At 34.5% G+C, this 12,107-nt stretch overlaps 1 protein-coding gene across 2 annotated transcripts in view; it reads left to right on the top strand.

Moving 5' to 3' along the window:
* Window positions 1–12,107, top strand: part of LOC124823804 (midasin-like protein) — a 49,273-nt gene that overhangs the window by 1,602 nt on the left and 35,564 nt on the right. For both annotated transcript variants that reach the window (XM_088101779.1, XM_088101778.1), the window contains exons 4-29: window positions 46–281; window positions 369–578; window positions 804–973; window positions 1,994–2,103; window positions 2,215–2,334; window positions 3,073–3,148; window positions 3,623–3,745; window positions 3,881–3,980; window positions 4,062–4,155; window positions 4,245–4,379; window positions 4,457–4,513; window positions 4,621–4,797; window positions 4,894–5,019; window positions 5,097–6,857; window positions 7,511–7,575; window positions 7,651–7,846; window positions 7,954–8,058; window positions 8,253–8,549; window positions 8,624–8,817; window positions 8,904–8,994; window positions 9,273–9,423; window positions 10,493–10,566; window positions 11,206–11,353; window positions 11,552–11,650; window positions 11,753–11,853; window positions 11,967–12,056. In XM_088101779.1, the coding sequence (XP_087957905.1) occupies window positions 46–281; window positions 369–578; window positions 804–973; window positions 1,994–2,103; window positions 2,215–2,334; window positions 3,073–3,148; window positions 3,623–3,745; window positions 3,881–3,980; window positions 4,062–4,155; window positions 4,245–4,379; window positions 4,457–4,513; window positions 4,621–4,797; window positions 4,894–5,019; window positions 5,097–6,857; window positions 7,511–7,575; window positions 7,651–7,846; window positions 7,954–8,058; window positions 8,253–8,549; window positions 8,624–8,817; window positions 8,904–8,994; window positions 9,273–9,423; window positions 10,493–10,566; window positions 11,206–11,353; window positions 11,552–11,650; window positions 11,753–11,853; window positions 11,967–12,056 (5,106 nt within the window). The remainder of the gene's footprint in view (window positions 1–45; window positions 282–368; window positions 579–803; window positions 974–1,993; window positions 2,104–2,214; window positions 2,335–3,072; window positions 3,149–3,622; window positions 3,746–3,880; window positions 3,981–4,061; window positions 4,156–4,244; window positions 4,380–4,456; window positions 4,514–4,620; window positions 4,798–4,893; window positions 5,020–5,096; window positions 6,858–7,510; window positions 7,576–7,650; window positions 7,847–7,953; window positions 8,059–8,252; window positions 8,550–8,623; window positions 8,818–8,903; window positions 8,995–9,272; window positions 9,424–10,492; window positions 10,567–11,205; window positions 11,354–11,551; window positions 11,651–11,752; window positions 11,854–11,966; window positions 12,057–12,107) is intronic.

Here is a 12,107-nt window from a genome sequence, read left to right as displayed (position 1 = left end):
TTTGAGTCATGCTTCTGCATATTGCTAAGTAATGCCTTAACACAGGTTGAGACCCATGAACTGCATGTTGCACAAATATCATACCGTTTCCTTCTAATGGAAAGTGAAATTTTCTCAAAGTTTTGGGACTGGTCTTGTTTTCTTGACCTCGTAAAAGAATCGTGCAAATCAGATCTTAAATGGTGTGGGGTGCAGGTATTGAGCGTTCTGCTCAAATTAGGCTATAAAGCCACTGAAAACCTCAATGTTGGGGCTGAAGAAGCTTTTTCTTGTCTATTGCGGTTAGTAATGTTTACTTACTTTTGGCCAAATGTTGTACTTAAATATAGTGTGTGTTTAGTTACAAATCTTCAACTTTCCATATTCAGCTGGGAAGAGTTCTGTCAGGACACGTCACTAGAGAAAGTTGGTTGCTATGTCAAGCCAATAGCAGACTATGTGTCCAGTTCCCCAGATAGAACCATGGTTTTGAATAATGAGAACTGTTTAAAATCCTCTGGCTTTAATTATCTGTCGGTTAGTTCACCAAAACTTCGTGAGTTGCCACAACATTTAAAGAGGCAACGACTTACGACAAGGTACATGTTATATTAATCGTATTTGAAATGCTGATGTTTCTGACATGTATTAGGATTTTACTTTTTAGATAATATGCACTTACTTTTATAGTGCTTGAACTATAAAATGATTTTTTTTATGCTTTTCCTTGTTTTATTTTTTCTTGTAGCTTTTCTTTGAAAACTTTATAACATTCCGTATTTCATTTGGATTACCCTTGATTTTGACGTCTTCTGTAATTTTAGGGATGATATATCAATGAGTAATACATTTGTATTGACCCCAACGGTGAAGAAAAGTTATGATAGAGTTCTTTTGGCCATCAGTCAGAAGTGGCCTGTTCTTTTATATGGCCCCACTGGTTCTGGAAAATCCGCTCTCATTGCCAAGCTGGCTCAGGATAGTGGAAATCGAGGTATGCCTTAGTATTTTCTGGTTAGTTATTATTATTTGTTTTCCCTTGTCTACAAATTGATTGAGCATATAGAGATGAAAGAACATATCATAGGTTTTTTTTTTTTTTATTTTTATCGGGGGCAGCTGGGTGGTTTGGACTATGGGTAAATTAATTGTCATTACATGCTTAATGGAGAATGGAAACTATAGATTGGTTTTGTACACAATTTTTTCGTCATGATTTAAGTGAAGGGAAATATATTAAACTAGAGCCCTTTTTGGGCCTCCTTGACATTATTACTTCTTCATCTCACTTGAATAAAAAGGTTTTGGCGCCTTGATCTTGCTATGGATTTGTTGTATAAGAACTTACCCCAGTTGCTCACTTGTTCTTTGAATAGGAATTCTTTTTTCTTGATGAACAGTAATTGAAATTCAAGACTCAGATTAGATCTAGTCTTTTATTTGGATTGTGGTAGTTGGTAGAGTTAATAGTGAGGATATGTTGCAAATAAATAGGTCAAGCTAGGTTCTTTCCCTTGGTATGTGTGTAGTTTGTGGTGCATGATCAAAATCTGCATCTAATATGTTTTTACATTATTCATCTAATATTTTTTCATGGCACTTTATATCAGCATTTCCAGTGAATGTTGGTGTCTTAGGTCCATGTTCCAATTTTTAATCAGTTTTCAGGGGTTTGGTATAACTGGAGGTCAAATTTTTGTTTTAATTTGGTGTTTGGCATTGATTCAGTGCAAAATTTTTTTGCGTTCTTCCATATTGTTTATTTTTTAATTGTTTACTATTTTATAGTTTGTTTTGGAGGATTGCATATCCTCTTTACCTTCTCTTCATCTCAATAAATGCATGTTTGGAAATGCTTAAATTTTGAAAATAATGTAGTTATTTTTCAAAATCTATTAAGAGGAAGCTAGTAAAAGTAAGAGCTTATTTTCAGAAATAAGTTGAACCTAACTTGTACTAAATTTCTTCTTTTATTCTTGTTTGCATCAATAATTTTTTATGCGCTTATTTTCAGTTCTATCCATCCAGATGGATGACCAAATTGATGGTAGAACATTGGTTGGAGCTTATGTCTGTACAGATAGGCCTGGGGAGTTTAGATGGCAGCCTGGGTCACTTACCCAGGTTTGTTTTGATAGTTTCTATCATATCTAATCATTAAACTGATTCAGATTTCTTGCAATGTATGCCTAGGAGTAGGCTTCTTATTATACTTGTGTGTTGTCTTAATCTCAGGCTGTGCAGAAAGGGTTGTGGATTGTTTTTGAGGATATCAACAAAGCACCATCTGATTTGCACTCCATATTAGTGCCTTTATTGGAAGGGGCTGGTTCATTTGCAACAGGACACGGGGAGGTGATTTCTTTGCACTTTACAGTTCTTAAATGATGTTATTGGAGTCAGTGTGTTATATGTTGTTTTTTCAGGTTTAGTTTGGTATGTTTGATATGTTTGTGTCACATTTTGAAGTCGTCTCAAAGAATGACCATCCTTATTGAAACTTTATCCAAGTGTTGAATGTTTTGATATTCTGTTTCCAATTTTTGGAATAAGGATATTCTAGTTGAAGGATTGAAAGGAAGTAAATCCCACGTAGGTTAAGAAATCCACTTAAGCAGAACAGTAGGACAAGTAGAAAAAGTGACTAAAATCCTACAAGCTAGCCTATGCATAGTAGTGAAGCAGTTCACTTTAAGCAGAGCCATATGTGGAGACGGTGTAGATCCAATGAGAAGCCAAGTTGACAATTATAAACAACTTCAATATGGACATGTCTCTCCATTAAGATACAATAAAACTCTGATTAAATCATAGTCTGTGTTTTTCTAAAAGCCTTCAAAATATATTATGTAATTCTGCACCTAGGTGAAAATATTTATCTTGTGTGCACCACGAACCCTAATCACAATTCACTAGAAAGTATCTGCTTTGTAAGTCATGTCAATTTTCTAATAATTGTTTTTAATTTCGTTTTTTATGCTACATTGGGGTGAAACTAGTGTAAATGTCACCAAAGTGCTAAATTTCATGTAAACTTTTCTGTCTGTTCCTCTGTAATTGTCACTAACTGTTGAAACATTACATATTCTTCAGGTAGTAAGGGTGGCTGAATCTTTTAGAATTTTTTCAACTATTGCTGTTTCTAAGCTTGACACATTTGAGAGTGCAGGTTTTTACCTTACATCTTTCAATTTTTTTATTTCATTATAATTTTTACATGACATTTTTTTTTATGCCCTTGTTAGTTTGGTACTTTAGTATGAATCCTTTCCAATGAATGTTGGTTATAAGACCAGACCAAACATTTTGTGGAAGTGCACAGTAAATGCAGTCCTTTGATACAGTATGTTGAAACATGATGCATGCATCTTTGAAGGAACACAACGTGATATTGTTTCAAGTTCTTCGCATCTGTGGATTCCCAGGATGCATGCATCTCTGTTTCGATGGCCTATCATTGCTTCCATTTACTGTGGATATTTATATGGTAAAAATTTTATTTTTAAGATTTTTGGCAGACTATTGGTGCTTTTTAATCCATCCACCTTACTGAGGGAAAACTTGGTTGTTTTTGTTGAACAAACTTTATTCTTTTCTCTTTTTTTGGACTATAAATGAGATGCTGAACTTTTTGTTCTGGAAGGTCAAAATTCATTTAGTGTCTTTTGGAGAAGAGTGATGGTTCCGCCTCTTGATAATAAAGACTTGCACGAGATACTTAAAGTGAGGTATCCGGATTTGGAGCTTCACGTTAGCCAACTCATAGGTATTGATATGATGTTTTGTTAATTTGTAGTTTCATGTAAACGCATGTTTATTTTGTAAGAACTTTAAGTGATGCATTCATTATTATATTGCTGCTGAAGATATCTGTGTATGTATGCATGGAAATTTTTGTCAGAAACCTTTGAAAGGGTAAACAATATCTCCATGCTTCAATTTGTGGGTTTCCACCCAGGAAATTCTACTTCTGGTTACTGTCCCTGCAGGTTCTCATTAAGGTAATTAAAGTAATAATATTTTTACTGTGCTTGTTTTTTCATTTTTCAATTGTTGATATGACTTTTGATTATCCGTGACAGGGATCTCCTTAAATGGTGCAAAAGGATTGCGGGTTTAGGATTTAGCCTTGATGGTAGTTTATCTGAAAACCAATGTTTTTGGGTGTATAAGGAGGTCTGACTTTTAAGTTCTTATATCTTTTCTTTTCCTCATAATATATTTCCTAGACTTGGTTCATGTTTAACTATTGTCTTGTATCTCAGGCTGTTGACATATTTGCATCCTCTTCGTCTTCAATTAAAAACCGTTTGTCAGTAATGAAAGAGATTGCTGAATTGTGGAAATTACCTGTTTCTGCTGCTGAGACCTTGTATCCCTTAGACAAACCTATAATTCAGGTTTTATCTAATGCAATTGAAATCTTTGCTTCATGATTTTGCTACATCAGTTTCTCAATTCTGTATGTTAACTGCAGGATTCTATAACATATTTAAGAATAGGCCGAGTTTCCCTGCAGTACACTGAAAAACCTGTAAGTATTGAGTCTAGTCCGTCGACGACTTTGAGTTTAAATGATGATACAATTTTGGTAAAAGGTCTCATTTTCCCTTGGGATTGCTACTTTTGGTTTTAATGCAGTTACAACAACATAAAAGACCTTTTGTTGAGATTCGTAGTTCTTTGCATGTTTTGGAGCGGATAGCATGTTCTGTCAAGTATAATGAGCCTGTACTCTTGGTTGGAGAAACTGGTACTGGGAAGACTACCATTGTCCAAAATTTGGCTTTAAGGCTTGGCCAAAAGCTTACAGTTTTTGTATGTTACGATTTTTTCTATTTTCTATTATTATTATGTGTCATTTATAATTGTGTTTGAAGTTTTGTGACACATGACAGTGGTTTTTTTCTCCAGAATCTTAGTCAGCAAAGTGATGTTGCTGACTTACTAGGGGGTTTTAAGCCTATGGATGCTCAGTCTGTCTATTTGTCCCTTTATAAAGAGTTCAAAGAACTGTTTACGAAGACATTTTCTGTAAAGGTATTTATTTTTGACTTTTGATGTATATTTTTGTGTCCAGTCCTTGCTAATGGCTCTATTGCTTTGCTGCTGTTTAGAATAATGGAGGCTTTATTACTTATCTACATGAGTATATAGAAAGTCATCGAAAGAAGTTTTTGATTGATAAGAATGGGGAAGATCTGTTGAAAGGATTGCAAATAGCAGTTGGAAAGTCAGTTAAGCTTATACAACCTGGATCTTCCAAAAGGCGTAAAAGACCATTAGAAGAACAAATAATCCAATCTTGGGAGAGGTTTTGCATAAAACTGCATAATGTCTGTCAAAGTAATCCTTCTTCAACGATGATGTTTTCGTTTGTCGAAGGAAGTTTTGTTACTGCACTTAGAAAGGGTGAGTGGATTTTGCTTGATGAGGTAAATTTGGCTCCTCCAGAAACCTTGCAAAGAATTGTTGGTGTTCTAGAAGGGGAACATGGTGTGCTATGTTTAGCTGAAAGAGGTGATACAGATTATATACATCGCCATCCAAATTTCCGTATATTTGCCTGTATGAATCCAGCAACAGATGCAGGGAAGCGGGATTTGCCCTTCTCTTTAAGGAGTAGATTTACTGAGTATTTTGTCGATGATGTTTTGAATGATGAGGATTTAAGTCTATTTATTAGTCAATTCATTAGTAGTGGCTACATGGATCAACAGTTGGTTAATAAAATTGTTTCTTTCTATAAAGAAGCAAAAAAGGAATCTGAAGAGAGGTTGCAAGATGGTGCCAACCAGAAACCTCAGTACAGTTTAAGGTCCCTTTATCGTGCTCTGGAGTATATGCTGAAGGCAGAAAGAAAATTTGGATTGCAAAAGGCATTATATGATGGGTTTAATATGTTTTTTGTCTCTTTGTTGGATGGATCTAGTGCTGAAATTATGAGGCAAAAAATATCATCTCTTCTGTTAGGAGGTCATATGCCTCCACATGTACATCTTTCCCGCTATTTAGAGAAGTCCAAATCTGATGGATCTTCAGGGAATTATGTTCAAACTAAATCTGTACAGGAGCATCTTGGCAATTTGGCGCGTGCTGTTCTAATGAGATATCCCATCCTCTTACAAGGTCCCACATCCAGTGGGAAAACTAGCCTTGTTCGGTATCTTGCTGCAATAACTGGTCATGATTTTGTAAGAATCAACAATCATGAACATACTGATTTGCAGGAGTATCTTGGTTCTTATATAACTGACACTACTGGAAAGCTTGTTTTTAATGAAGGTGTTTTGGTTAAAGCTGTAAGAAATGGTCACTGGATTGTACTGGACGAGCTTAATTTGGCTCCATCTGATGTGTTGGAGGCATTGAACCGATTGCTTGATGATAACAGGGAGCTTTTTGTTCCTGAGCTGCAAGAAAGAATTCAAGCTCATCCAAACTTTATGCTTTTTGCTACTCAAAATCCGCCTACACTTTATGGTGGCCGCAAAATGTTGTCCCGGGCATTTCGTAATCGTTTTGTTGAGATTCATGTTGGTGAAATTCCAGACAATGAGCTCAGCAAAATACTGGAGGATAGATGTAAAATCTATGTAGGTCATGCTGAAAAAATGGTTGAAGTGATGAAGGATCTTCGACTGCACAGACAGAGTAGCCGGGTCTTTGCTGGCAAACATGGATTTATAACACCTCGAGACTTGTTTCGTTGGGCTGATCGTACCCAGAGATTTGGTAACTCTAATGAAGATTTGGCCAAAGATGGCTACTATCTTTTGGCAGAAAGGCTACGGGACGAGGATGAGAAGTCCGTTGTTCAAGAAATTCTGGAAAAGTACTTTCGGGTTAAACTGAATATAAAAAGTTTGTATGAACAGGTATTGTTCTTTCTTTTAGTGTTTTAAGCTCATCTGTGATTACCCAGTATATAATAGTTGCTCTTTACTATTGTGCTGTCCTGGTTTTTTTTGTGCGCATTTATACATTTAAATGTGGATCTTATCACTTTGTAATTAGTATGTGAACTTGAAGGAAAATATGTATATGCTTTCCTTGACTTAGCACTGAAAAGTTATTATGTAAATTATATCTTGGATTAAAATTGCTTCAAGCTGATTGTTATGAGGTTCCGTCAATTTGACTCCATCTATTATCATATTTTCCATCATATGCAAATTTCTGTGTTATTGATAACAAATCATATAATCTGGACTTGAATTCAGAACTTTTGTTTGTACCTATGCATATATAATAAATCACATAATCTGGTCTTAAATCAGCACTTTCGCATAATATTATAATATATAGGTACAAACGAAAGTGTTACATTTATAATATATGATAATGTTATAATGCATTGGATTTGTTGATGCTGTATCATCTGTCTTTCAGGATTGAGTTGTTGGGTGTTGGTTTGAATATTATTTTTGCCGTTGAGATTAGTACATGTTGTTGCCTTTTTCAATACCTAAAGGATGGAGAGGGAGGTTGGAAATTAAATTTTATCTCTACTTTTTTAACTGTATTTCAGATATCATGTAGAGACAACTCTTCCAATTTGTTAGTTGGCTTTGGAGGTTCAGATGGTCTAGAAAGGTATGAGCTTGTTGTTGTCTTTCCCTTTTGGTCCAAAATCTTAGGTTCAATGCCTCTAATTGTTTTTTTATGCAGTGTACTCTTGACCAAAGGTATGCAGAGGTTGTACTTCCTCGTGGAACGCTGCTATAATTTACGTGAGCCTGTACTGCTTGTTGGAGAAACAGGTGGAGGAAAGACTACTGTGTGCCAGTTATTAAGTGCTTGTTTGCAGTTAAAATTACGCACCTTGAATTGCCATCAATATACAGAAACATCTGATTTTATCGGGGTGGGTTTTCTCATGCGTTTTCCTTTAGTAATTCTTGTAAGGACTTCAACCAGAAATACATATATTACTATTATTAGCTGAAGGTCTTACTAGAAATTTTTTCGCAGGGATTCCGTCCTACCCGAGAGAGATCTGCATTAATTTCTGGGTATAAAGAGATAATTGAAAAGTTGAAGAAACTAAAGACTTGTACATACTTTCATATGGACCTTGTGAGTGTTCTTTTTTTATCTTCTTAGGATTAAACAAGGAACTTTTATTTCAGTTCTATGTATATATCTTTTGCTTAGCTTTTGCTGCATTTAAGTAGCTTTTCTATATGCACCATGATTATTTCCTTGTCCCTTCTATCTGAATCAATGCTATTGAGATCAAGCAAATTCTGATTTGTCATTTTGTGCTACAGTCTTCTGACATCAATGATGCTTCTTCAACTCTTGATCTGCTGAGTGTTATGATAAGGAAATGTAAAGAAGGTCAAGTTTGTTTGGATATCAGCAGAGAAGAACTTAAGGATCTTGAGCAAATTAAGTGTGATCTCAATGGCTTGCATCAAAAGTGGCAGAGCATATTTGTGTGGCAGGATGGTCCTCTCGTAGAAGCAATGAGAGATGGTGACCTTTTTCTTGTGGATGAAATATCATTGGCTGATGATAGTGTACTTGAGAGATTGAATAGTGTGTTGGAACCAGAAAGGATGCTGGTCAGTTCAATATCTGTATTGCCACATTCAAACTTGCTACTTTTATTTTATTTAACTTTTTTTTGTGGTTGCAGTCTTTGGCTGAAAAAGGAGGGACCGATCTTGAGAAGGTTACTGCACATTCAAATTTTTTTGTTCTTGCAACAATGAATCCTGGCGGTGATTATGGGAAGAAGGAGTTATCTCCAGCACTACGCAATCGATTTACAGAGATATGGGTTCCCCCTGTTAATGATCTAGACGAGCTTCAAGGCATTGCTCTGAAAAGGTACCTTTAATTTTCCATATTTAAGTATGACCTTCAGTGTTTAGATGATTTAACTCTATTACATATTTATCTGTTTTTTTTTTCAGAATTTCTAAGTTTAAAGTTACGGGCAGTTTATGTCCTGAATATCAAGAAAGACTCTCACTAATTGTTGATGCTATGATAAGGTTTTTTGAGGTATGTTATGCATAGGTTTGCAATAAAAGTCATAAATTGTTGACTCTTGCATGTTTTTGGGGATTTTGTTAATTACGGTACTAATTGCCATGGATTCTTTAGACTTCTTTCCCTTAAAAGAAATGGCACAGTGAATCTTATGTTTGGAGAAGCTAAAAATTAGAAGATTAATAAGGAAGAGACAAAAAAAGTTCCCCAGAGTCTTGTTTTAGTGATGGATTCTTTGTTCCATTATATATTATTATTCACTTGCTCTTTATTGTTCCCATGCATGTCAGTGGTTCAATAACTTGCATCCAGGAAGAATGCTTACAGTGAGAGATCTCATTTCTTGGGTTGACTTTTTCATTACAATGGAAACAAGCTTAGGCCCAGAGCATGCACTTCTTCATGGAGTATTTCTTGTTTTGCTTGATGGCTTAAGTCTAGGTATGATCTGTTTGTTTATGATTTTTTGTTTATTTTACTTCCCTTATTTTTTATATAATATATATTTTTTTAATCTTATATCAATTACCTATTATATGTCCTGGGTAAAAGGACCAAACAAGGGAAATGTGCAAGTTGAGAATATTGGCTCTTTGCCACTTGGGGCTTTAGTTTGTTCCGGGGATTGGAATATGTTAATAATTTTGCTATCAGAATCTTTTGTTTGGGTTGCATAAAGAAATAAGTTCAATTTTTGGTCTTGATTCTGTTATTATGTTTCCAGATATTTTTTGCTGAGAGTTCTACAATATTGTAACTGAAGTTCTAAAATTAATAATAAATTTAATATTTGTTATGACTGTTGTGGTGGTAGTGGTAGTTATCAGGGTGTTAGGGTAGTGCTACATTTTAACCCTCAACTATCATCATTTTGCAAATATTACCACTCAAGTTTTTTTTTTCTAGTAAAATGGCATCTTACCATTGTTTTTTGCAAAATGATGTTTTGTTATCAACATGTTGGTAAAATGTGGAAAGCATGATATAATAAAGTGTGTGGAAAAAAACTTTAGAGGTAACTGTGTAAAATGAAAAGCTTAATGGTAAAATGAGCAAAAGTAATACTTGGGAGTTCAAATTTGTAAAATGATAATTACTGAATGGTAAAATGTGGATTTAAGCCTTTATATTATTGTCTTGTGTCATAAACCAACATTGTTTAAGGATTAAAGCTGTTAGGTTAATAGAACTATGTATTAAACTATTGTTTTTCTATTGCACAAAGCTTCATTTATGAGCTCCCAAAATTCCTGAAGCAGAAACACCATTCAAACACATTGTAGAATTTTGAATTTGGATTCTCTCTTCTGGGTGTTGTTCCTCTGCTGTGCTTCAAAATATACCGCTGGGCACTGATTTTGATGTTTCTATATATATTAAAAAGTTTTTTAAAGCACTAACATCAATGTATTTTAATGCTCAGCAGAGGACTGCACCAAAAAACCCAGCAGAGAATCTAGAATTTTGCATAGACATTTATGTTTATTGACAGTTGCTAAACTTTTACCAGGGACAGGACTTTCCAAAAGGGATGCTGCAGAGCTAAGGGAGAGATGTCTTTCCTTTCTTTTACAAAAGCTAAGGGTATGTTTCTCCCCTTGTTATTCGTCATTTATGCACTACAATGAAAATGAGAGCATTTGATGTTTATTACTATTCGAAATAGCTTAGTGTACTTGTCAGCTTTTTATAATGTTCTACAAAAGCTAAGAGTATGTGTCGGCCTTGTACAATGTTTTATCATAATTTCTCTTGAAATTGAATAACACAACATTATCCAGCTACCAGGCTTATGGTAAGAATAATTTTGATTGAAATATAGCAAGCCTACCTAAGTATAGTGGAGATAGAGATCAGATTGTCTAATAGCTAAGTAGAGTCACTGTAATCTCTTAGAATTCAATTATGTTCAAATATGCATAGCTATGTGTATTTCTATGATCAGTCCATATAAGTAAGTTGAAAGAAAGGTAATCTGTTACCGCAGCTATAAAAAAGTGTAAAGTAGCAGAAAATACGAAATGGACATATAATGTGCAAGTATCTGTAACACATTTGTTTAAATTTCTTTTATGAGACAGTCAGTCATTACCCAGTTTTGTGAAGTTCTTATGAATGCTTCTGTATTTATTGTGTAATTTGTTTGTTGAATGCTTATATTTGTATTTTAATATTAGCTTCAAATGAAAAAAGTTGTAAATATTGTCTGGCCTATTCTAACAGGTTGATGAAAGTAATTTATTATATTCAAAGCTTTCAAGAATGGGAAACTACGGTTGGGGTGAATTTGGTTCCATTATGGATGTGCCACACAGTAATAACACGCAACACGATGATTTATTTGGCATTGAACCATTCTATATCAATAAAGGTAACAATAATGTGGTGCTGCAATTCTGTTATCTGATTTGGTTTTGTAAAAGTATTTCTATATTTGTATACCGTCATCTATCAATTGGGGTTTTTCCACCTGAAATAGTTATAATTTTGTAAAGGAAAAAGTGGTGTTATGAGCTAATAAATAATTGTCTCTTGTGTTTATTTGCGCTACTTCGTTTTATGCATGTAGGTATTGGCATTTTTGAGGATGGTGGGTTTGAATTCATGGCACCTACTACTTGCAGGAATGCCTTGAGAGTTTTGCGGGCTATGCAGCTTCCAAAGCCTGGTATGTTCGTTCATTATTTAAATTATGTCTGAAAATTTGAATTTTGTTTAATTATGTCTGAGATTTCATATATAAATTATTTAAATGATTGTACATATGCAGTTTTACTAGAAGGTAGCCCAGGTGTAGGGAAAACTAGTTTAATCATTGCCTTGGGAAACTGTTCTGGGCACAAAGTGGTACGAATAAACTTTTCAGAGCAGGTCAGTAATTAGCTTGGTTGACACTTAGTTTTTTATAATAATTTGTTCAACTACATTTGTCATCTTAAAAGTTATTAGTAAGCTTTTCTATTATGTATGTATTTCTGGTGCAGACTGATATGATGGATCTGTTAGGGTCTGATTTACCAGTTGAAAGTGATGAGGGAATGAAGTTTTCTTGGTCTGATGGGATACTATTGCAGGTTGATTGTCTTATACTGTAACATATCATTTTCATCTCTGCTTTTGGTATG

The sequence above is a fragment of the Vigna umbellata genome, chromosome 11 (assembly GCF_029865625.1).
Source record: "Vigna umbellata cultivar VRB3 chromosome 11, Vumbellata_1.0, whole genome shotgun sequence".
Classification (NCBI taxonomy): Eukaryota; Viridiplantae; Streptophyta; class Magnoliopsida; order Fabales; family Fabaceae; genus Vigna; species Vigna umbellata.
The sequence above is the reverse complement of the archived record's forward strand: the minus strand, read 5'-3'. Positions and strand labels throughout refer to the sequence as shown.